This window comes from Pituophis catenifer, unplaced genomic scaffold, assembly GCF_029215685.1.
Source record: "Pituophis catenifer annectens isolate HBS135680 unplaced genomic scaffold, rPitCat1.0.hap2 SCAF_4, whole genome shotgun sequence".
Lineage (NCBI taxonomy): Eukaryota > Metazoa > Chordata > Lepidosauria > Squamata > Colubridae > Pituophis > Pituophis catenifer.
This window is the reverse complement of record NW_027256884.1, coordinates 119,129,456-119,155,004: the sequence shown is the minus strand read 5'-3', so window position 1 is coordinate 119,155,004 and position 25,549 is coordinate 119,129,456. Positions and strand designations below refer to the sequence as shown.

Genomic DNA, 25,549 nt, shown 5'->3' with positions numbered 1-25,549 from the left:
TGAATCAGTGGTGGGTTGCCCCCGGTTCGGACCGGTTCACAAGAAACAGTAGTAAAACCAGCAAGAGGCTCCGCCCCCCCCGGATGTCATCATAGGCGATCTGCGCATGCGCAGAAGCTTCTGCGCATGCGTGTGCACGATCCCGTTGTGAACAGGTAATAAAGGTAAGTAGAACCCACCCCTGGTAAGAATATGTGAAACCCACTGCTGCCTAGGTTGGGCATAGAGACACAAGGTGGCTAGAGCACTGTTTTAATTTAGTTCAAATTTTAAAAGGATATTTATGGTGAGAGAAACACAAAAAAGAATCATGGGTGCATTAGTCCAGACGTCAGAAGCCAATCCAGTTTCAATCTTAGACAAAGTTCCAAAGCTCAAGGAGATGAAAACTCAGGTTATGACGATCTGATGCTTCAGGATGGTCTACTAAGCACAAAGGTTTTGTTGTGACCCGCCAGCGGCCAGTGGAGTTGGCAGCAGATTCAGACAGTAAGGAGGTTGGGGAGGAACATGGGCCAGTCCTGGAGTCTGGGGAAGGCTCTGAGCAGTGCTCTGCGTCGCAGACAGAGAGGGGGCCAGGGCCATATGCCAGTTATCAGTTGCCTTCAGAGTCAGACATCAGTGAGGCAGATGAACAGCTGGAGCCTGTTCCCAGTATGCAAATGCACAAAGTTGCCAGATGAAGGGAACACCTAAAGAACAAGGGTCAACTTGGGAGTAAGGCCACAGGTGGGCAATGAATGGCCCCTCCCAGAGGGAATACAGGGGAGTGGAGTTTGCAGGAAACAATTATTTATTTATTTTATTTATTTATTTAATTTGATTTATATGCCGCCCTTCTCCGGAGACTCAGGGCGGCTTACAATGTGTTAAGCAATAGCCTTCATACTTTTGTATATTTATACAAAGTCAGCTTATTGCCCCCACAAACTGGGTCCTCATTTTACCTACCTTAGAAAGGATGGAAGGCTGAGTCAACCTTGAGCCTTGGAGAGATTCGAACCAGCAGTAAATTGCAGGCAGCTGTGTTAATAACAGGGTGCGTAGACCACTGTACTATCAAGGCTCTTAGTTTGCCTAATTGGTTTGTGACTCTCAGAGACTTCTTGCCAAGTTTTGAAGATATCGGCCTGGCAGCTCTCCAAGCCAGATAAGGTCTGTGACTATAATTTCACCCTTGAAAGACTTTGCTGGATGTGAATGAGAAGAATTCATAGTTCAACTTAATAAAAAGGGGTTTTTGTCGGGACAAGGAGTCTGCTTCGTAGTTTGGGGAAGCCTAGGTCAGAATAGATTTCAAGGCAGAAACACAAGCAGTGCCAATGTCTCTCCTCTTTAAACATTACTTCAAGGCCTGAGTGACTCTTTAGCAATAAACTGGAGGTCATAACCTCAGTACCTTTATTCAGGTGAGAGGACTGCAGTCATCCAAGCATGCTGACCAAATTTTGATACCCAAGACATTGTCCTATGCAAGCAAGCACTTGGCATCTCTCTGCCTTCTGACACTTCAGTTCAGAATGTCTGGCAGTGCAATTCCTGAGTGGCGTAGGAACCTGAGTGGCGTAGGAGGCTAATGCCTCCTAAGGCAGCATTTAACATCCAGCTGCCTGCAATTACTGCGAGTTCAATTCTCACCAGGCTCAAGGTCAACTCAGCCTTCCATCCTTTCTAAAGTGGGTAAATTGAGGACTCAGTTTGTGGGGGCAATAAGCTGACTTTGTATAAATATACAAAAGTATGAAGGCTATTGCTTAATGCATTGTAAGCCGCCCTGAGTCTCTGGAGAAGGGCGGCATATAAATCAAATTTAAAAAAATAAATAAAATTCCTGTGAGTTAGATGGCTATATTAGCCCAGGAGGAACAAGTCCTGGGCTAGGTCCTGATTTAACTGGAGCAGGCAGCTTGGAATCACCTGACCCATTCTTCTAAGGAGCCATTCTCAAACGAGGCCCTAACCCAAACAAAATGCCAATGACTATTTGCTATCCTTGCTATGAAATGTCAGCTATGCAGAGTTTAATTCATTAACAGATTAACAGAGTTGGAAGGGACCTTGTAGGTCATCTAGTCCAACCCCCCACGCACAAGCAGGAGACCCTACACCATTTCTGACAGATGGCAGACCTATCTCTTCTTGAAAGCTTCCAGTGATGAAGCTCCCACAACTTCTGTTCCATTGGTTGATCGTTCTCACTGTCAGAAACTTCCTCCTTATTTCTAGGTTGAATCTCTCCTTGATCAGTTTGCATTCATTATTCATCCATATTCATCCATAGTTTCATTCGTCATTCCTTGATCTACACACTTTCTCCAGTCTGGAGCATGAAGGATAATAGTTCTCCACAAAGCTTAGGAACACTCACACCTACACACTTTTATCTAGCAACAAATCTCTAAGGAATTGATAGGGGCTTCGTTTAAAAATGTGAGGAGGTCTATCTTGAATAATGCTAGACCTTTTTTTTCAAGATGTTAACCTGTTTTTCTGTTGCTGTTTGTTGAATACCACTGCTTAGTTATTCTTAGTGTAATCATTAGTTGCTTTATGAATGGAAAGTTTATGGTGAAATCCAGTTGAGAAGTGTCATATTTTAAGTACTGAATGCCTATTCCCATGTAGGCAGAGGTGGTATTCAGCCAGTTCATACTGGTTTGGACCAGTTCGGATGAACCGGTAGTGGAAAATACTTGAAGGGCTGTCAGCGAAAGGAGGGGGAGTCAACCTATTTTCCAGACAAGGAATAATGGATGGAAACTGATCAATTTCAACCTAGAAATAAGGAGAAATGTTCTGACAGTGAGAGCAATCAACCAGTGGAACAGAAGTTGCCTTCAGAAGTTGTAGGTTTGGAAGCTTTCAAAAAAAAAGACCAGACTGCCATCTGTCAGAAATGGTGTAGGTTCTCCTGCTTGAGGAGAGGGTTGGACTAGATAACCTACAAGGTCCCTTCCAACTCTGTTATTCTATTCTATTCTTAGCAGCCCCCCTCCTGTTACTCTTGGAAGCTGCCTGGTTTTTTTCAAGCTTCTGTGCGAGTCTGGAAAAGTGACCCAGCTGCTTTAAAATGCCTACTCATGAAAGTTAATGCATCAGCCGCCTTCTCATGCTATTTTAACGAATAGCAGAGAAGGCTGTGCTCATACCTGCTAGCAGCCAGAAGCCTTTCTTCCTAATAGTATCCTCACTTGGAGCTGTGCGCCATGTTGCCAATTCTTAATGTAAGGCAAGATGACCATATTTTTCTCTTTTAACAGGTAATGGAAGAACAGAAATAGAGTTCTTTGGCAATTGGCTGGACGTGGAAGAAGCTGGTTCTGTCCTCCAAGTGCTTTTCCTCACTGGAATAGTGCTTCTATTCATTGTTTTGACATTCATGTCTGTTGTAGTTTGCCAGAAAAACAAGGCCTATTATCACTTCATTGGGCCCAGATCAATGGAGTCCCTCTAATTTGACTTTCTGCAGGACTGTATTTTGATCACGATTATGGGGATGCTACAAAGGTTGTAACTCTGAACAATGGTCATAAGTCACTTTTTTCAGTGCTGTGGTAACTTTGAACAGTCACTAAATGAACTTATAAATGGAGGACTATGTAGAATAGAATGGAATGGAATGGAATGGAACGGAATGGAACGGAACGGAACAGAATACAGCAGTGGCCAAAATTGTGGAAACCTTTTGGGAAAAGTGTATTTTCTAAAACTAGCTAATAGCACTATTTTTTTTAGTAATACCATAAAATTATATATCAATGGAAAGACTATTTAATCAAGAATGTAATGCAATAACTTTTATGAAGGATTTGCTATTAGCATAGCAGTTACAGTAGCAGTTAGCCATCAAACCTCAAAAATACACTTTTCCCAAAAGGATTCCACAGTTTTGGCCACTACTGTAGAGTAGAGTAGAGTAGAGTAGAGTAGAGTAGAGTAGAGTAGGACAGGACAGGACAGGACAGGACAGAGCAGAACAAGAATAGGAATTCTTTATTGGCCAAGTGTGATTGGACACACACACAAGGAATTTGTCTCCAGTGCAGAAGCTCTCAGTGCACATACAAGCAACAAGTGATATGAAGTTAACTACTTTGGGTAATAAAACATTTACAGGATACTGCAAAATCTCCATTCCCACCCCACTCCAGGGGAAGGGAAGGATACTGTAAAATCTCCATTCCCACCCCACTCCAGGGGAAGGGAAGGATACTGTAAAATCTACATTCCCACTCCACTCCAGGGGAAGGGAAGGATACTGTAAAATCTCCATTCCTACCCCACTCCAGGGGAAGGAAAGGATACTGTAAAATCTCCATTCCCACCCTACTCCAGGGGAAGGGAAGGATACTGTAAAATCTCCATTCCCTCCCCACCTCACTAACCTGCTTTCCAGCTCCGTTCTCCTGTGCAGGGCAACAAAAGAAGACTCAGCCGATCAGCTGGAACTTGGGAGGCAGCAAATAGAATAGAATAGCCAGCCAGAGGTGGTATATGCTGATTCTCCGAACTACTCAAAATTTCCGCTACCAGTTCGCCAGAACCGGCTGAATACCACCTCTGATTATCTCTATCCATATTTACCTAATGATCACCTCAAAAATGATGAAAAACTCACTTCCTGTCAAATGGGTGCCTTTACTTATAACTGTAATGATTTATGGTTCCAATTACAATTGTAAGTCAAGGACTACCTGTAAGGCAGAAGGCAAATCAGAATTTGTAAGAAGAAAATATTCTTATTATTTTTCAACCTTGAAAATATTCAAGGTTGACTCAGCCTTCCATCCTCCCAAGGTCAGTAAAATGAGGACCCAGATTGTTGAGGGTATTATGCTGACTCTGTAAACTGCTTAGAGAGGGCTGTAAAAGCACTGTGAAGCAGTATATAAGTCTAAGTGCTAGTGCTATTGCTACTCTAATAATATGATAAAATATAGTGAAAAAGAGGACATATTGTCACAATAATTGAATAGTAGTATAATAAAGTAATTGTAGTAATAATAACTAGCATAGAAATAATAGCAATAGAATAGAATATAGGATAGAGAGAAATTACATTTAGAAATGTGTGTGCTTCACATTTCTCTTTTATAGCTTGGTTACAACTTTTCAACCATTATAGGGAGAGACAGAAAACTACCTGTGCTTTTCTGGCTCTTTTGAATTTGGATCAATCTAAGATTGGTAAGACCACGCTTAGAACACTGCATTCAGTTTTGGCCGCCACGATGTAAAAAAGATGTAGAGACTCTAGAAAGAGTGCAGAGAAGAGCAACAACTATGATTAGGGGACTGGAGGCTAAACATACGAAAAACGGTTACAGGAACTGGGTATGTCTAGTTTAATGAAAAGAAGGACTAGGGGACACAAGATAGCAGTGTTTCGATATCTCAGGGGCTGCCACAAAGAAGAGGGAACCAAGCTATTCTCCAAAGCACCTGAGGGTAGAACAAGAAGCAATGGGTGGAAACTAATCAAGGAGAGAAGAAACTTAGAACTAAGGAGAAATTTCCTGACAGTTAGAACAATTAATCAGTGGAACAACTTGCCTGCAGAAGTTGTAAATGCTCCAACACTGGAAGTTTTTAAGAAGATGTTGGATAACCATTTGTCTGAAGTGGTGTAGGGTTTCCTGCCTAGGCAGGGGGTTGGACTAGAAGACCTCCAAGGTCCCTTCCAATTCTGTTATTCTATTCTATTCTAATTGAATTTTATTGATTACCAGAGAGAAGCAGTAAGTTTCTCAATGTAAATTAACTTTCTATTCCCCCCCCCAAATCTTGGTTACAGGTAGCCCTTGACTTATGACCGTAATGGAGCCTGCCCATTATGGTTGTAAGTCATCACGGTCATAAAACAGATCACATAAAACAGATGTTATCAATCTGATTGGCCTTTTTTTTTTTTTTTTTTTTTTTATTGCAAAAGTTTTACAATTACATTTTCACCCCTTTTTTCACCCCCCCACCACCCTCCCCAAACTTCCCATCCTCCCTAACCCTCCCTAACCCTCCCCCCCCAGACTTCCCTATTACATACTCATAACTAATAACACTAATAAATAAACCTGAACCCATCCCTCCCCCTATATAATTTTTCCTCTTTGTCTCTTTACATTAAAATATTTCTAATACATTATTTTCAAATAAAAGCTATTTGATACTTTCTAGTTTGGTATTTGTTCTGAACATATTCTATCCACCTTTTCCATTCCCATTCATAAGTCTCTTGTGAACAATCTTTTAAATACGCTGAAATCTTCGCCATCTCTGCAAAACTGGCCATCTTCAAAGTCCATTCCTCGATAGTAGGCAAAGCTTCATTCTTCCAGTATTTACCTATCAACAATCTTGCTGCTGTTATCATATACAATATTAGTTTTATTTCACTCCGTGTAAAACCCTTAACTATACCCAATAAAAACAATTGTGGAGAAAATTGAATTTTTTTCTTCAAAACATTCTGCATGACCCACCAAATTTTTATCCAAAAAGCCTTAACTTTCCTACAGGTCCACCATACATGATAATACGTAGCATCCAAACATTCGCATCTCCAACATTTTGGCTGAACATTAGGGTACATACATGACAACTTTTTAGGATCTAAATGCCATCTATAAAACATTTTATAAAAATTTTCTCTCAGGTTTTGCGACTGTGTAAATTTAACATTCTGAACCCAAATTTTTTCCCAAGTTTCCAGCATCACTGGTTCTTCAAAATTCTGTGCCCACTTAATCATACAATCTTTAACTAATTCCGTTTCTGAATCTCTTTCTAACAAAACATTATAAAGCCTTTTAATATGCATTGGACCTTTCTCTCTTATATGTCTAACCAATTCTTCCTCATGCAACATAATACCAGTTTTTTGGTCCTCTTTCCATCTCATTTGTAATTGATTATATTGTAACCAGGTTAAATTAATCCCTTCGTCCAACAGTGTCTGCAATGTCTTCAGCTGCCATCTGCCCGCATCTGTAAAAAGAACCTCTTTATATAAAAACCCCCCGAGTGACATTATATTTGTATTCCACAAGGTATGACCAAGATCCAGCCATAGCGGTATTTTATAATCCCATTTGAGTCGGTGCTTCTTCCAAACTTTCATCAGGGAGTCTCTAAGTATATGACTTTTAAATACTTTATCCACTTTATTTTCATAGAATAAGTAAGCATGCCATCCAAATTCAAGATCAAAACTTTCTGCATTCAATATTCCAGCCTTTTTATTTCCAAACCAGTCACTTGTTAAAGTTAAAGCTGCTGCATCATAATATAACTGTAGGTTTGGGAGTTTAAGGCCTCCTCTTTCTGGAACATCTTGCATAATTTTCAATTTCACTCTCGGCTTTTTCTCGTTCCAGACAAACTTATTCACACCAGACTGCCAGACTTTCAGTTGTTTATCACTTTTAAGCACCGGAATCATTTGGAACAAAAACAGAAATCTTGGCAAAATATTCATCTTAACTGCTGCTATTCTTCCAAGTAAAGACAGTTGCAGCTTTTTCCAAGTCTCCATGTCTTTCTGAACCTCTCGCCACAACACCTCATAATTATTTTGAAACAATTTCATATTTGATTCTGCAACCTGAATTCCAAGATATTTTACCTTAGGTACAATTTCAAAACCTGCCCTCCTTTCAAGCTCGTGTTTACGATCTTGTGTCATATTCTTAACTATCATTTTAGTCTTTTTTGAGTTCAGTTTAAAACCTGAAACTCTACCATAGTCTTGTATAATGTCGTTCATCAGGATTATTGATTCCATTGGTTGTGATAGGGTAACAACCAGATCATCTGCAAATGCCTTTATTCTATAATCCTCTTGCCTTATCACTATACCTTTCAAAATTTTTGAGTCCCGTATTGTATTTAGCAAGACTTCCAATGTTAATATAAATAAAAGTGGGGACAACGGACATCCCTGTCTTGTTCCTTTTTCAATTTTAAACTCTGTCATCAAACTTCCATTAATAATAATCTGTGCTTTTTGCTCTTGATAAATTGCTGAGATCGACTGTATAAATTGGTCCCCAAAGCCCATCTTTTTTAAAGTCTTTAGTAGAAAGTTCCAATCCACTCTATCAAAGGCTTTCTCCGCATCCAAAAAAACCAGCACTGCAGAAATCTGTTTATTCTTATCAAGATATTCCAATAAGTCTATTACTTGCCTTACATTATCCTTCATATATCTGCCCTCAATAAATCCCGCTTGGTCCTCATGAATTGGCCTTTTTTTTTTTTTATGAAGTGGTTAAGTGAACCACTGCAGTTGTTACATTAATACCACAGCTGTTAAGTGAACCCATTTTTCATCATGCGGTGTTTTTGCTGAAAACTGGAAATGAACAGTGGTTTCCAGCAAAAACATTATAAATTGCAGTCATGTGACCAAAGGACACAGATACTGAGTACCTGAAATGCAGTCATGTGACTGCAGGGAAGAGGTGCCTCATCATTGGAACTTCAGAACTGGGAGGGTAAGTATCTTTTGGGGGTTTGTCATAACTTGGAACAGTCGCTAAGCAACCAGATGTAAGTCAAGGACCATCTGCAGTTCATTCAGGAGTCAACTCAGACGTCATACTAAATTATATTTTGCCAGAATAGCTATGAGTCTGCAAAAATAATTGGATTCACATGTTCTTTCTGTGCTCAATAGAGGAACCAAAAGCTTCCACTTCTATTTTTTTCAACCAACCAGTTTCTGCTCTATTTCATTTCAGAAAATAATGATTTATTATTCATAATAAATACCACTTAATTAACGGGATCAGAAATTAGAGATGAATCATGGTTTGCTCATTAATTAATTAGCATCTAAAACAATACAATTTCCCGAAGAGTTGATGGAAAAGGAAAACTGTTTTTACTTCGTTTTACTATAAACAGGAATGTAGGGTGTGGAATGAATCTGAGATTTATACAGGGTGATTCTCACAAACCAATATCTGAAGTTTCATGTGAGCCAGTGTCATCTTGATTTCTTTAAAAGAAGGTTAACCATGATTATGAACATTGTGTTATGGCTGGAAGAGATCCAGCAACTGACATAAGAACAACATATCTTGGATGTATATACTTTTCTAGTAGCAAGCAACTTTTGAGCATTTTGAAATGTTCCAAAATCTTATTTGCCTAAGGATAATCCCGAGGAATACAAAAGTAGCTAAATTCATAGACCGTGCCAAGTTACAAGGTAGCTGTCAACCTTTTGAGGTAAACCATGTCAAGAAACTGCCTGAAATATTGGAAATATAATACTATTGTTATGTTATAGCAGAACTTTGAATGCCTGACAGAGATTCTTTACATTCCTTTCTTTATTAAAGAAAAGAAAAGTAGGGCAATCTTGATTCCCCGCGTCCTAACCTTTTCATATCTTTATGGGCTAAGCCGGGTGTCAGCAACCTGCGGCTCTTTGGGCCCTCTGCTGTGGCTCCCTGTCGGGTGATCCCACCACAGGCTGGCCCCGCCCCTCACTCTTCCCTCCTCGCCTGGCCTGAGAAGGTAAGGGCAATGGCAGGGGATAGAGAAGCGGCCTAGGCAGAGACAGAGAGATACAGAGAGAGTGGGAGAGATAGAGACATAGAGAAATACAGAGAGAGAGGGGAAGAGAGCAGGAGGGGGGGAGGAATGGAGGAAGAGAAAGAGAGATCAACTGGGTTTTATCGTTCCCGGTGTTTTTTAACAACCGGTTCTCTGTCCTAATGACCAGCAGGGTAGGCGTGGCTAGGGGTGGTCATGTGACTGGTGGAAGTGAGTGACATTGAATTGGCCACGCCCATCCAAGTTTTGTGGCTCCCAGTGTTTTTTTTTCTGTGGGAAACAGGTCCAAATGGCTCTTTGCGTGTTTAAGGTTGCAGACCCCTGGGCTAAGCTAATGTTTATATAATGGTTGTTGATTTTCTTCAAGGCCATATCAATAGTCCTCTTATGCCATCTTCCCATCCTCTTCTACATGCCAAGAAATACTGAAGAGATTTTATGAGAATTGACTCCAGAGTTAGGTGTGGATTTTTGTGGGTAGCTCCACAGTTCTTACCACACAGGTTCCTGTCCCTTCCAGTTGCATGAGGCCGGTTCCGGAGAGTCATTGAACCCCAAAAGAAAGACGACTCTGTGCTCCCCATCACTATACCGGTAGTCCCCAACTTATGACTACAATTGAGCCAAAAATTTTATGTTACTGAGGCATTTGTTAAGTGAGTTTTGCCCCATTTTTCGACTTTTCTTGCCGCAGTTGTTAAGTGAATCACTGCAGTTGTTAAGTTAGTAACATGGTTGTTAAGTGAATCTGGCTTCTTCATTGACTTTGCTTGTCAGGAGGTCACAAAAGGTGATCATATGACACGGCAAACGTCATAAATATGAACCAGTTGCCAAGCATCTGAATTTTGATCACATGACCATGGGGATGCTGCAATGGTCATAAGTGTGAAAAATGATCATAAGATACTTTGTTTAGGGCTGTTGTAACTTTGAATAGTCATTAAGTGAACCGTTGTAAGTTGAGGACTACATGTACTTCAAGTTCAGGAAACAAAATTACATGATTTTCTGGAGTTCTATTATTATAGAGCTCCAACAGATGGACCTTGGAGGTCTTCTAGCCCAACCCAGCTGTACATCTCCACCCCAGACCACCCCAATGATGCCCTTGAAGTGATGTCCCAGTGCCTGGAGGCCGTGTGGCTCTGGATGGGGAGAAACAGACTCTGACTCAACCCCTCCAAGACTGAGTGGCTGTGGCTTCCGGCGTCCCGATATAGCCAGCTGGTGCCATCGCTGGCTATTGGGGGCGAGTCATTGGCCCCCACGGAGAGGGCTCGCAACTTGGGTGTCCTCCTGGACACGCGGCTGTCTTTAGAAGAGCATATGACGGCTGTGGCCAGGGGGGCTTTTTATCAGGTTCGCCTGATCCGCCAGTTGCGTCCCTTTCTGGATCGGGACTCTCTGCGCATGGTCACTCATGCCCTCATCACTTCCCGACTGGACTACTGCAATGCTCTCTACATGGGGCTCCCCTTGAAGAGCATCCGGAGGCTCCAGCTGGTCCAAAATGCAGCCGCGCAGGTGATTATGGGAGCGGCGGGGCGCTCCCATGTAACTCCTCTCCTGCGCAAGCTGCATTGGCTTCCAGTGGACTTCCGGGTGTGATTCAAGGTGTTGATTAACATCTTTAAAGCGCTCCATGGCTTAGGACCTGGGTACTTATGGGACCGCCTTCTGCTACCGACAGCCTCCCACCGGCCAGTATGCTCCCACAGGGCGGGGCTCCTCGGGGTGCCGTCGGTCAGACAATGTCGACTGGCAACCCCCCGGGGGAGAGCCTTCTCAGTGGGGGCTCCTGCCCTCTGGAACGAGCTGCCCCCGGAGGTACGGAGGATCCCGGACTTGTGCACCTTCCGTCATGCCCTGAAGACTTTGTTATTCCAGCAAGCCGAGCTAGCCTAATTTTAATGATTTTAAATTTTAAATTGGATTTTAATGGGATGTTTTTAATTATGGGCCAAAGTATTTAATCTGGTTTTAAATTGTTTTTAATTTTTATATTTATGTATTTGATCTTGGCTGTTCACTGCCCTGAGTCCTTCGGGAGAAGGGCGGTATATAAATATAATAAATAAATAAATAAATAAACCCCTTGCTCAGGCCAGGAATCCTTATTCCATCATGGACAAATGGTTGTTCAATATTTTTCTTGAAAACTTCCAATGATGGAGCACCCACAACTTCCGGAGACAAGCTTTTCCACTCACTAATTATTCTTACCGTCAGGAAATTTCTCCTTGGTTCCAAGTTGGATCTCCTTCTGATGAGCATCCATCCATTGCTTCTTATCTAACCTTCAGGAGCTTTGGAGAATAATAACATTATATATTTGTGTATAATAACATTATCTTGAAAACCCAATAGTAGTAGATTTAATTCTTGGCTTCCTTATATGAACTATTATGATCTCTAAACCAGGGGTGAAATCCAGCAGATTCTGGAGAACCGGTAGTGGAAATTTTGAGTAGTTCGCACAACCGGCAAATGCCATCTCTGGCTGGCCCCAAAGTGGGGTGGGAATGGGGATTTTGCAGTATCCTTTCTCTGGAGTGGGGTGGGAATGGAGATTTTGCAGTATCCTTCCCCTGCCACACCCACCAAGCCACACCCACCAAGCCACACCATGCCCACCAAGCCAGGCCCACAGAACTGGTAGTAAAAAAAAATTGGATTTCACCACTGCTCTGAACTATGGCTTCTCACAAACATTGGTATGTGAAACTAAACATAGATTGTTCCACAAATAATTTATTGAATGATGGCATGAGCTATGAACACAGTCAATATGTACAGAATGTTATGTGTAAACTAGCTTTTTGACACCTCAGCCAGTTGCTGTATGTGCCCTACAAATGACAGCCTTCAAGAGTCAGAATTATTTCTTGATTGCCATAGAAAGTTCTTGATAAAACGCCTGCCAGGAAAACCAGATTTGGACCCCCCCCCCCAAATCTTTATTATTCTGTAATAACAGAATTGGAAGGGACTTTGGAGCTGTTCTAGTCCAACCCCCTGCTCGAGTTTAGCAACCAGTCAATTGGGTTGACATGGGAAGCTATAAAAATTGAATTAAACACTATAGGTTGCCTTGCCGCCTCATCATAAGAGCTGTTAAAATATAACAAGGCAAAAAAAAAATATGTTCATTGTTACAAGATTTTGGATCAATTTATAACTATTAGAAAGTGCAACATATTATTGTAGCATTGAAAACTACTATCATTACAAAGTAAATTGTTTCAAAACCTTGTATTATTTTCAGTCATAAAAGTCTCCTACAGTCCTAAAATGTTATAATAATCAGATATAGGACCAAAAATTACCAAATGTGATAAAAACTGCTGTCTATAGAATTTTAATGTTAAAATTTAAAAGTGATTAATTAAAAAGCGCTTGAATCAACTGCGGACTAAGAACCTGACTTGAACTGATCGTTAACTCAATAATTTGGAAAATTAGGCCACCTTGATTTTTCTAGTACTTCAGAAACAATGTATCTGCTTTCATTTACCAGTTCGATGCGATTTCCTGCTCCACTTCAGAAGTAGATGTAGATTCAAAGATTTGACTGAATCAGCTTCAAATTTAATATCCAAATTGAAGCTTTGCAGAATCCTAATTATTTCCCTTGCATTTATTAGGAAATGTGGATGGGTTTGTAGGCCAAATCCAAAAGTCTAGTCCATCCAAGGTTGCATTTAATCCAATATTTGCATCTACTAAAAGCTTTTGGCAATATAAATTTTGGTTCATGCTTCACCATAAGCCATAATTTACTTTGTTTGATGTTGCCTTTATATGTTATGCAAACACAAGAGTAATTCTCTATGCAGCTTTAGCTGCTGTGATTAGAAATATGAATAAGGTTTTCAAACTGCTGAGGTTGTTGTAATCTCTTAATTATATCCAGTTGTTCCAGTTTAGACTTTGGTTAAATTTATGCATCACATGATGGTTAGTTGGTAATTCATAGTTTATATGACTCAGCAATCAGCTTTATCTGTGAACCAATTATTTCTTATTCAATAGACCATGGTTCAAAACAAATTATGGCTTAGTATGGCAACACTTAAGACTTGAGATCATGGCTAAGAGCAAATAGGTACAAATAGGGGCTAGTTAAACTAATTTTAGTGGTGGGACTTGAATAACAACAACCTGTTCTCTGGCTGGGTAGGTGTGGCCGGTTGGTCATGTGACTGGGTAGGTGACATCACTCATCACACCCAGCCCAGCCTCCTGGCCACTCGCCTCAAAAGCAGAGGTAGGATTCAGCCGGTTGGGGCTAATCCCACCACCGGCTGGCCCCACCCCCACCTGTTTTTCAGCCTGTTTTTTGGCCATTTTTTGAGCCATTTTCAGGCCGTTTTTCAGACCATTTTCAGGGCAGTTTTCAGGCCATTTTTGGGCTGTTTCAGGCTGAAAAATGAGCAAGGGCAGGGCTAGTCAGTGGTGGGATTTGCCGGTTCGCTGAACTGCACAGAATCTTAACTACCAGTTTGCGCGAACCGGCAGGAGCCCACCTCTGACTAATTTCATCTAAAGTTGAAATAAAAGGGTTTATACTAAAATCAAACCACTGCAGCCAGGGTTTGAAAAGTTGAACTCAGGCATATGGCCTTCATTTTACCTTCAGGAAGAGAGAGAAAAGAGAGTAATATTCATAAGGCATCAGATAATTCTTTGCACTGCATCTTCAAGTAGTCTCTTCAAGCAATTTAAAGTATTTTATACTAAAAGCATTATACTTTGAATTACATTTCAGACTGCATTTCCTGTAATTACTGCAGTTATTAAACTATTACATATTGCTTAATACTTTTTCTATGTTACCTGGCTGCATCATATAGCATTATTGGTTTGTTAATATAAACATTTATGCTTCACCCTGGGAGTGTGTTTGCATTATAGATGGCACTCAAGACCAGCGTACAAAATGTAAACCATTTAAAAGAGAAGGGATAACAAAGTGACCAAAGGGGAAAAAATATTTTAAACAAATTTTACATTGCCTGGAAAATGAATGTCTTGCTTAATGCGCTGTGATGGCACAGTGGTTAGAATGCAATATTGTGGGGAAAATCTGCCCACAGCCTTGAGTTCGATTCTCACCAAGCTCAAGGTTGACTCAGCCTTCCATCCTTTCTAAGGCAGGTAAATTGAGGACCCAGTTTGTGCGGGCAATAAGCTGACTTTGTATAAATATACAAAAGTATGAAGGCTATTGCTTAACGCATTGTAAGCCGCCCTGAGTCTCCAGAGAAGGGCGGCATATAAATAAATAATAAAAAAAAAATTGACTCAGCCTTCCATCCTTCCGAGGTGGGTAAAATGAGGACCCAGATTGTTGGGGGCAATAGGCTGACTCTATAAACTGCTTAGAGAGGGCTATGAAGTACTGTGAAGCAGTATATAAATTGAAGTGCTATTACAAAGTGCTATTGCTATTAATTTGAAGATCTAGGAAAAGATGACTAGGAAGTCTTTTTAAAAATGAAATTAAGGCAAAACAATTGGACATATCAGCATTTATAAACATACCATATTTACTACCCTGTTTTCCCCAAAGTAAGACATCCCCTGATAATAAGCCCAATCGGGGTTTTGAGCGTATGGCAATAAGGCCAAGTGCTTATTTCAGGGTTCAAAAAAATATAAGACAGGGTCTTATTTTCAGGGAAACACCGTAATACAGCATCACCAATACACTCTGGATTTAATAGTCTTAGGGCAAACGTGTTTTGTAGCCATGCATTAGAAACACAAATGTCTTCTGACATTGGGACATTGAATTAACCCATTTCCTGGCTTTGCCCAAGCTGAGCTGAACCACAAACGAAGCCAATCAATGGGTGTGCACTGAACCATGCAAAAAAGGTAATGGCTCCTAAACTAAGCTACTCATGACCAAATGGACAGGTTTTGGCAATTTTCATAGCCAGACCAATATCTAACTAGCTTGCTTTTTCCTCTAGGATTTTTTTTAAAAAATTCTCCATCTATTTTACTGCCCTGAGATTTCCTGGTGGTCTCCCATCCAACCAGAACCAATTCTACTCTGCCTAGGTCACCCAGATGTTGCAGTAACCCAACAGAGCATGTCAGACAAATATCTTCCCCCTTTCTCTTACTTACAAGTAGTTCTTTACTTACAAAAAAGAGATTTATTTTCATTTTTCACACTTACAACTGTTGCAGCATCAAAATTCAAGCACTTGGCAACTGGCATGCATTTAAGACATTTGCAGTGTCCTGGGATCGCGGGATTGCCATTTGCAACTTCCCCAGTTGGCTTCCAACAAGCAAAGACAATGGGGGAAGAGGAATTCCTTCAATAACCACACAAGTCACTTAACAACTGCAGTGATTCGCTTAACAGCTGTGACACAACATATCAGAAAGTGGGACACACAATTCAATTCAATAATAGAGCTGGAAGGGACCTTGGAGGTCTTCTAGTCCAACCCCCCGCTGAAGCAGGTGAGCTATACCATTTCAGATAGGTCCCGTGACTCCCGTCCCTTCTTAAAAGCCTCCAGTGGTGGAGTACCCACAATAAGGTCTCCTTCAAAGAAGTTTGATTCTCAGTGATTTTATTCCCACGCCCACGTGTTTTTTGATCAGAATCAGAATCCAGCTGGAAGGGACCTTGGAGGTCTTCTAGACCAACCCTATAGCATTTCAGACAGGTGACTGTCCAGTTTTTTTTTCTTAAAAACCTCCAGTGATGAAGCACCCACAGCTTCTGAAGGCAAAGCCGTTCCACTGGTTAATTGTCCTCACTGTTAGGAAATTTCTCCTCCTCATCCATTGTTTCCTGTCCTGCCTTCTGGTGCTTTGGAACTGTTTTACTACCTCTACTTGAGAAACACATACAGATATACTAACCTGACTCTCTGGTTTCTTCCCCAAATCCCCAAAATTTTAACCTTAGACTGTCTACTGTAGACCCACCCCATTCCTAAGAAGTCTGTAAGTCTTATGCTGGTGCATAAGCGCACCAGCGTGCCTACCGTCCCTGTCCTAATGTTTTCATTTATTCATATCCTTTTCATCTATTTATAATTATGTTTACACTTGTATCTGTCATACAATACATGCTTGATGAAATAAATAAATAAATAAATAATAAACACCAACACACACACACACACACACACACAGTGCCCAAGCCGGAGACCCTACACCATCCCTGACAGACGGCAGTCCCGTCTCTTCTTGAAAGCCTCCAGTGATGTAGCTCCCACAATTTTATTTTATTTATTTTTATTTATTATTTATTTCTGAAGTGTTCCAGTTTTTTTCCAGGCACAGGTAAGAGATTGTCAAGGAACAAGGGACCACTTTAAATAATGCCTTTTTCCTTTTTTTTTTTTTTTTTTTTAGCGAGGAGAAAGTTTCTTTTCTGAGGTAGGCCCTCCGGGAAAAATCCCGCTAAATGTGGTCATTTCCCCTCAGTTCAACAGAAGTATGGCTCTAAATCTGTATTTCTGACACATCTGGACAAGAAGGATGGCCTTGAGCCGGCTGTAAATAGAACTGAGGAGGGGGGATATTTTATTTATTTATTTATTTGTTTGTTTGTCTATTTATTTGTGTATTTATTTATTTGTGTATTTACTTGTGTATTTGTGTGTATTTGTTTATTTGTGTATTTATTTGTGTATTTGTGTATTTATTTGTGTGTATTTATTTGTTTATTTGTGTATTTACTTGTGTATTTGTGTGTGTATTTATTTATTTATTTATTTGTGTATTTACTTGTGTATTTATTTGTGTGTATTTATTTGTTTGTGTATTTACTTGTGTATTTATTTGTGTATTTACTTGTGTGTTTTTGTGTGTGTATGTATGTATGTATGTATGTATGTATGTATGTATGTATGTATTTATTTATTTATTTGTCAAGCATATATAAGACAACAGATAAAAGTATAAACACATTTTTATGAACACATGAAATTTCACGAGAGGAAACACACCGTCGGAACAAGCCCACTCAAGACTGTGGAGTCCACCCGCGCATTCACACACACACACACACACACAAAACGCCAATCCGCAGCTGCTCGCACATCTCCAACCTCCCTCGGGAAAAGTCCGACCAGCCACCTGTTCGCGTCAAGGCCGCAGCTTTCCCCCTCACCCACCACGCAAGTACTCAGGCCCCGGGTTCCCCTTCCCCGCCCTCGCCTTCTCGGAACCTCCCCCCGTCGGCCCCGCCTCCCCTTGACAAAAGGCCGGCGGGGAGGAGGAGGAGGAGGCGGCGGCGGCGGCGGCGGCGGCGCGCGGGGTGTCTCTCTCCCTCCCCGCCAATGTTCGGCTGCCTTCGGAGAGGGCGCCAAACAAAGGCTGGTTGGGTCGCTCGCCTCGCCTCACTCCCGGCCGGGCTCTCTCTGGCGGGCGGGGGGCGGACACTCTGTTGCGCCCCTGGCCAAGTGCCGGGGACGACGACGACGAGGAGGCTGGAATTAGAGATGCTCCCCGGCTGAAGCTGCGCGCGGACGAGCGGGCCGGGGCTGTTGCGCGCGCTTGGAGAGGTGCCTGTGTTTGGTAGCCGTCCTCCCTCCGTCTCCCTGCCGCCTCCGCCGCGACCATGGCCATCGCGCACATCGCCACCGAGTACGTCTTCTCGGACTTCTTGCTGAAGGAGCCGTCGGAGAGCCGCTACAAGGGGCTGCGGCTGGAGCTGGCCCTCGACAAGCTGGTCACCTGCATCGCCGTCGGGCTGCCGCTGCTCCTCATCTCGCTCGCCTTCGCCCAGGAGATCTCCATAGGTAAGGCAAGCGCTTTCCCTGGGAAGGGATGGTGGGGGGGGGGGCGCCTGCCCTCATCCCGGGCGCGGGCTGGGGGGGGGGGGCTGAGGGGCCTGAGGAGAAGAGAAGAACCCCACTTCGTTGGAAAAGGCCCCTGCTCTGGTGGGCTCCCGCACCCCGTTTTTGGTGCCTTTGAGGAACAAAGTAAGTGGGGAGCCAGGGAGGCTGTTTTTCAGCTCAGTATGGTGAAGAGCCTTTCAAGGATGAGACGCTCAGGGGGGTCTCCAAGCTTTCAAAAGGCTCCCTGAAGGCAAACCAACCAAGGCTTTAAAAAGGAGGACTAGGGGGTGACAGATATTGGAAGATATCTGATATCTTCCAATATCTGAGGGGCTGCCCCAAAGAAGAGGGGGGGTCAAGCTATTCTCTGCAAAGCAGGGGTCGCTGACTTTGGGTGGACCTCAGGGGCCACTAAATTCATAATTTTAAATCCTACTAATAGAAATAGGAATTAGGAACTAATTCCTAGGAATTAATTAATAGGAACTAATAGGAATTTAAAAAAAAAAAAAAGATAAATGGTATTTAGTGCAATATTTAAAAAAAATATTTATTTATATATTTATTGGTTCGATTTATATGCCGCGCTTCTCCGGAGACTCAGGGCGGCTTACAATGCGTTAAGCAATAGCCGTCATACTTTTGTATATACCTGCTTAGTAGGGCTTTCGGGGGGCCCCTAAGCGGTGTTCTTTTTTTTATACAAAGTCAGCTTATTGCCCCCACAAACCGGGTCCTCATTTTACCTACCTCGGAAGGATGGAAGGCTGAGTCAACCTTGAGCCTGGTGAGATTTGAACTTGCAGTAATTGCAGGCAGCTGGTGTTACTTAACAGCACTTTAGTCTGCTGCGCTACCAAAGCTCTTATCTTCCAATATCTGAGGGGCTGCCCCAAAGAAGAGGGGGGGGTCAAGCTATTCTCTGCAAAGCAGGGGTTGCCGACCTTTGGTGGACCTCAGGGACCACTAAATTCATAATTTTAAATCCCGCTAATAGAAATAGGAATTGGGAACTAATTCCTAAGAATTAATTAATAGGAACTAATAGGATTTTTTTTATAAAAAAGATAAATGGTATTTAGTGCAATATTTTAAAAAATGCAAATCATTTTTCGGCGGAGCGTCCAAATTTTCTTGCGGCTCACCAGTTGGTCCGCCGACCACCAGTTGGTGACCGCTGCTCCAAAGCACCTAAGGGCAGAACAAGAAGCAATGAATGGCAACGCATCAAGGAGAGAAGCAACCTGGAAATAAGAAGGAATTCCCTGACAAGAAGAAATAATCAGGGGAACAACGGAAGTGGTGGGTGCTCCAACACTGGAGGTTGTTAAGAAGAGATTGGACAACTATTGGTTTGAAATGCTATAGGGTTTCTTGCTTGAGCAGGGGGTTGGACTAGAAGACCTCCAAGGTCCCTTGCAACTGTTAAAGATGGACGAGCCAGAATTGTCTGTCTCCCCATGGGAAAGAAGGCTGTCACCCATTCAAAGTGGCCATGTTCGGGTCCTTGGCTTGGAAAGGAGGCTGGTTTGGTTTCACCGGCCTGCTTCTGAGCCTGGGGGTGAATTTGGGGTGAGGGCCCCCAAAGTTCACTCTACCCATTATGAGGCACTGCTAACACTCTTCTGAGCCTTTTGTCATCCTTGTCCCCACTTCTGGGGGCTGTGACAACCAGTCTGATCTGCAGGACTCATTTTTGTCCCTTTGGTGGAAACCTTTTTTCCGTGGGTTTTTTTTCCTGATACTCTGCTGCTGTGCTTATTTGCTTTTTGCGTTGTATTATGATGATGATGTTATTGTGTTGCAGGTAGTCCTCAACTTACTACGGTTCATTTAGTGACCGTTCAAAGTTACAACGGTGCTGAAAAAAGTGGCTTTTGACCATTTTTCGCACTTATGGCCTTTGCAACATCCCCATGGTCATGTGATCAAAATTTGGACACTTGGCAACTGAATCGTACTTATGAGGGTTGCACTGCACCTGGGTCATGTGATAAGCTTTTGTGACCTTCTGACAAGGAAAGTCAATGGGGAAGCCAGATTCACTTAACAACCGTGTCACTAACTTAACTTAAGAACTGGGGCAAGAAAGGTCATAAAATGGAGCAAAACTCACTTAATAAATGTTTCACTTAGCTTCATAAATGTTGGGCTCCATTGTGGTCATAAATCGAGGACTATCTGTACTCTTCTCCTTTGCTACCCCCTCTTATTGGTATTATTAATAATAATGTGATTTATTTAATTTAAATTTTAATTTATTTAATAATTTAATAAGAATTTTAAGAACAAATTTAATAATTTAACAAGAGCCTGTAGTACAGTGGACTAAAGCACTGTTATTAATAGATTAACATCTGCTGCTTGCAATTACTGCAAGTTCAAATCTCACCAGGCTCAAGGTTGACTCAGCCTTCCATCCTTTCAAAGGTAGGTAAAATGAGGACCCAGATTGTGGGGGCAATAAGCTGACTTTGTATAAATATACAAAAGTATGAAGATACTTGGTTGATGGAAGGATGCTGCATCAGCCTGTATCAACCATCAAAGTCAGTCAATGATATTTGTGATACATTTTTAAATGTTCAATTGACTGAGTTTCATAAAGTTAATTGAGTTTATTAAAGTTAATAATTTATTATTATTTATTATTACTCTGTTGTTTTAAATGTACACTGAGAGCTTCTGCATCAGAGACAAATTCCTAATGTGTCTAATCACACTTGGCTAAATAAAGTACAGGCAATCCTCAATTTACAACAGTTCATTTAGTTACCATTCAAAGTTACAACAAAGTTACATCTGAAAAGAGTGATTTATAATCACTATTCACACTTAAACCATTGTAGCATTTTCCCATGGTCAAATGATCAAAATGCAGACAGTTGGTAACTGACTCTTATTTTATGATGGTTGTAATGTCCTGGGGTCATTTATGGTAAATTGAGGACTACCTGTACTCTGTACTCTGTACTCTATTCTATTGCATGTATTTTATTCCTTTTTTTATGGTAAAATGCCTGGATGTCATGGGTGTGAGATGGGCAGCTATATAAATTAAGTAAACATCAATCACTTAATTGCATTTTGGTCATAGACCAGCATAGAATAACACAAATATTTCTTTAGGAAATAGAAATATAAACATATATAACAATCATGCTGCTAAAGATTCTAAGTCATCCAGGTAGAGTTGTAAAGTTGAGTCACAGCAGCAACTGGATTTATTTTCTTGCTGGTTTGAAACATTTTGCTGCTTATTATCCAAGTAGCCTTTTCAATCTGTGCAAATTGGTTAGGGGAGCCCCACATATGTACACCAGTGTTAGTTTTATATAAAATCACATTGATCGAATAAAAGAAGATAAGGTTAAAATTATAAACATAAAATTACAGCATTCAGGAATTAAAATGTGGGAGAATCCTATAAAATTACAATTAGTATATAATCTAAATGCTATAAAACTTAAGATAGATGAGTGTAAAAGGATAAGTATACAAATTTATACAATACTATATACCGTGTTTCCCCGAAAGTAAGACCTTGTCTTATATTTTCTTTGAAACCTGAAATAAGCGATTGGCCTTATTGCCATGCGCTCAAAAGCCCGATTGGGCTTATTATCAGGGGATATCTTATTTTGTGGGAAACAGGGTAATGTAAAATTATGCTAACTTATAGTAAGTCTTGCTGAAACTCTGCTAGGATTTATTGGAATTAACTAAATAGATAAATCTCTAGAGCAGAGGATGGTAACCAAACCTTGCACTCTTAAACAGGTTTATTAAGGCAGAAGTCCCATTATAAATAGGGAGACTTGCTTGCAGATAATGATTGCTGATTAAATTGGGTTTATTAATGTAAGCCAATCAAAGAGAGAAGCTTAACACTCACTCTCTCTTTCTCTCTGTCCCTCCAAATGTAAGTTCTAGCAGGAGTGGCTTTGAGAATAAACACTTCCCCCCACTTTGGTGAACATGGAAAGAAAAGAAAAGAAAGAAAAGAACTAATACTTGAAAAAAAATAAGATTATATTGTATTTACTATGCTATTTAGACACTGCAAGCCACCTACAGTCTTTTCATTTGGCAGCTGTATGACTAAATAAATGCAAGCTATTTCATTTGCATTCAATGTCTTAAATGCATACATTCATAATATCAGCTTCACTATCTATGCCAGTATCTCTCCACCTCAGCAACTTGAAGATGTGTGGACTTCAACTCCCAGAATTCCAAACCCACTTATGGAGAATTCTGGGAGTTGAAGTTCACCCATCTTCAGGCTGCCAAGGTTGAGAAAACACTGATCTATGCAGTGTTGATTGTGAACTTCAACAACTCAGTGGGAAGCTGCCTTCCTATATCTTGCTTGCAGCTGGAGAGGCCTTCTTGGTAGTGACCTCACTTTTATTGATTCAGAAGTACTCCACACGTCACATTGACAAGTTTACAGAGACTCTGCAGGGGTGTCAAACTAGCGGCCCGCAGGCTGGATACGTCAAATGCAGGCCCCGACCATTCCTGCCCCCCAAAGAGGAAAAAAATTATGTGATGGCAACATGGCGAGTTTGACACCTGTGCTTTTAGGTATCCTTTGAAGTTGCAGTTTTCCCATAAGAGACATTTTATTAACTGCTAATAAGTTACCTGTAAATAGCAAATAGATGGGGAAGAAATGGAGGTAGTGACAGATTTTATTTTCCTGGGTTCCAAGATCACCGCAGATGGGGACTGCAGCCAAGAAATTAAAAGACGCTTGCTCCTGGGGAGGAAAGCCATGGCAAATCTAGACAGCATACTAAAAAGCAGAAACATCACCCTGCCAACAAAAATGCGTACAGTCAAGGCTATGGTTTTCCCAGTTGCAATGTATGGCTGTGAAAGTTGGACCATAAGGAAGGCTGAGCGCCAAAGAATTGAGGTCTTTGAATTATGGTGCTGGAGAAGACTCCTGCAAGTCTCTTGGACTGCAAGGCGATCAAACCGGTCCATCTTAGAGGAGATCAACCCTGACTGCTCTTTAGAAGGCCAGATCCTGAAGATGAATAGAATAGAATAGAATAGAATAGAATAGAATAGAATAGAATAGAATAGAATAGAATAGAATAGAATAGAATAGAATTTTTTATTGGCCAAGTGTGATTGGATACATAAGGAATATGTCTTGGTGCATACGCTCTCGGAGTACATAAAAGAAAAGATACATTCGTCAAGAATCATAAGGTACAACACTTAATGATAGTCATAGGGAAACAGTCAATAAAAATCTTAAGGATACCAGAACAAGGTTAGAGTCATACATTCATAAGTGGGAGGAGATGAGTGATAGAAACTCAAATACTTTGGCCACCTAATGAGAAGGAAGGACTCACTGGAGAAGAGCCTATTGCTGGGAATGATTGAGGGCAAAAGAAGAACGGTACGGCAGAGAACGAGGTGGTTGGATGGAGTCACTAAAGCAGTCGGTGTGAGCTTAAATGGACTCCAGAGGATGGTAGAGGACAGGAAGGCCTGGAGGAACGTTGTCCATGGGGTCGTGATGGGTCGGACACGACTTCACAACTAACAACAACAATGTTACCTGTAACTGTTGGACTTTGACAAGCAGGATTTGTTTGTTTTTACTATTACTGCTGATTCCAACTGATGTAGTTTATTATTTGTTAGGAGGTTCTTTTTCCCCAAAACTCTTCCCATTTTAAAGAAATAATCTGTCAAGGGCCTGTTACTTGCCTTTCAGTAGCCCTGTCTTCAGCAAGTGAACATCACCCATGGCACAATGTATGATTATATCCAGGTTTAGCCTACATCGGGCTGGATTAACTTGATCATACTTTAAATCAGATGAGTATTAGGATGCCTGGAGGCCGCCCTTTTAGGAGAGGCCAAGGAACAGAATTAACAAAAAAAGTGGGAAGTTTATATGCTTCAGGCATTGGGGTTATGGTGCTGATAGATATCTTTGTAGGTGCGGTTTATATGTTGCAAATGTGATTTTTAGTCTTAACCTTGTTCTCTTTTGCAAGGGATTCATAGAGTTTAGGTACATTTTGAATTCTGTTTAAACCAACACGGGTGGGAAATATTTTGATAAGTAAGAGTTGCGTTTAACACTTGTGAGTATTAAGAGCCACAAAGTAATTGGGATCATGTCGTAAAACAGTGCTGGGCTAGCTATTTTTATTATTAGATCATTCTGCATTGAGGTATGCAGTAAAATTTACATGTGTTTCATACTTCAAAATGAAGGAAACCAGCTTTCACAAGTTACTGTTTGTAGAAGAAATTTAAGATCTTCAGGAAAAAAACTGCATGTAGCCCTGAAGTTGCAGGTTCTTGACCCTTGTGCTAATTCATAAACCATGGTTTTTTTTTATAAACCATAGTGCATTAAATACTAAACTGCAAGCACCAGACTCCATTGTGGCACAACACAGTACACAAACCAATTCTAAGACTAATTTAAGAATTTCACAGAGGTTTTGCTATGCTTTTTTGTAATTGTTTGGAAACTATATCACTACAGTTGATCCTTGACTTACAATCACAATTGGACATCTTTAAGAAAAACATATTTATTTCTATTTACTTGTTCTTAATGGCTGCCTAAGTACCAGTTTATGCTCAATTTTAAGGGTGTGCAGTGTGTTATAATTGGGTATTTATGCTAATTATGGTTGAAAGTATGCATAAGTCCTGTATGTTGAGCTCATCTGACTCAACATTATTAGAATTGACTGAGATGTGAAATGATCCAGAATTTCAAGCAAGTATTTTTCCAGACTTGCTTAGACAAGTGGGGAAATTCAGTTTGGGACTTTTTATAAACTAGCTTTTATAAAGCAAATAAAAAGCAAAAGCAAAGCAAAAACGGAAATTGTCCCCAGACAGAAATGTATTTATGTCTCATTTTTATTCCAAGAGCTTTTTAGAATGGATATGGTACAGGTAGTTCTTGACTTACAACAGTTCATTTAGTGTTACCACAGCATTGGAAAAAGTGACTTATGACTGTTTTTCACACTTATGACCTTTGCAGCATCCCCACGGTCACATGATCAAAATCCAGATGCTTGGCAAGTGGTTCAAACCTATGACGGTTGCAGTGTCCCACGATCAGCTTTTTCGGCCTTCTGATGAGCAAAGTCAATGGGGGAAGCCAG

The 25,549-nt window shown here is 41.0% G+C and overlaps 2 protein-coding genes across 2 annotated transcripts in view; both read left to right on the top strand.

Moving 5' to 3' along the window:
* The window catches only part of HEPHL1 (hephaestin like 1), a 45,766-nt gene extending 45,083 nt beyond the window's left edge, over positions 1 to 683 (top strand). The window contains exon 20 of the mRNA XM_070943668.1: positions 459 to 683. Within this exon, the coding sequence (XP_070799769.1) occupies positions 459 to 683 (225 nt within the window). The remainder of the gene's footprint in view (positions 1 to 458) is intronic.
* A 17,480-nt stretch (positions 684 to 18,163) lies between these two features.
* Positions 18,164 to 25,549, top strand: part of PANX1 (pannexin 1) — a 34,485-nt gene continuing 27,099 nt past the window's right edge. Inside the window, exon 1 of the mRNA XM_070944000.1 lies at positions 18,164 to 18,344. Within this exon, the coding sequence (XP_070800101.1) occupies positions 18,164 to 18,344 (181 nt within the window). The remainder of the gene's footprint in view (positions 18,345 to 25,549) is intronic.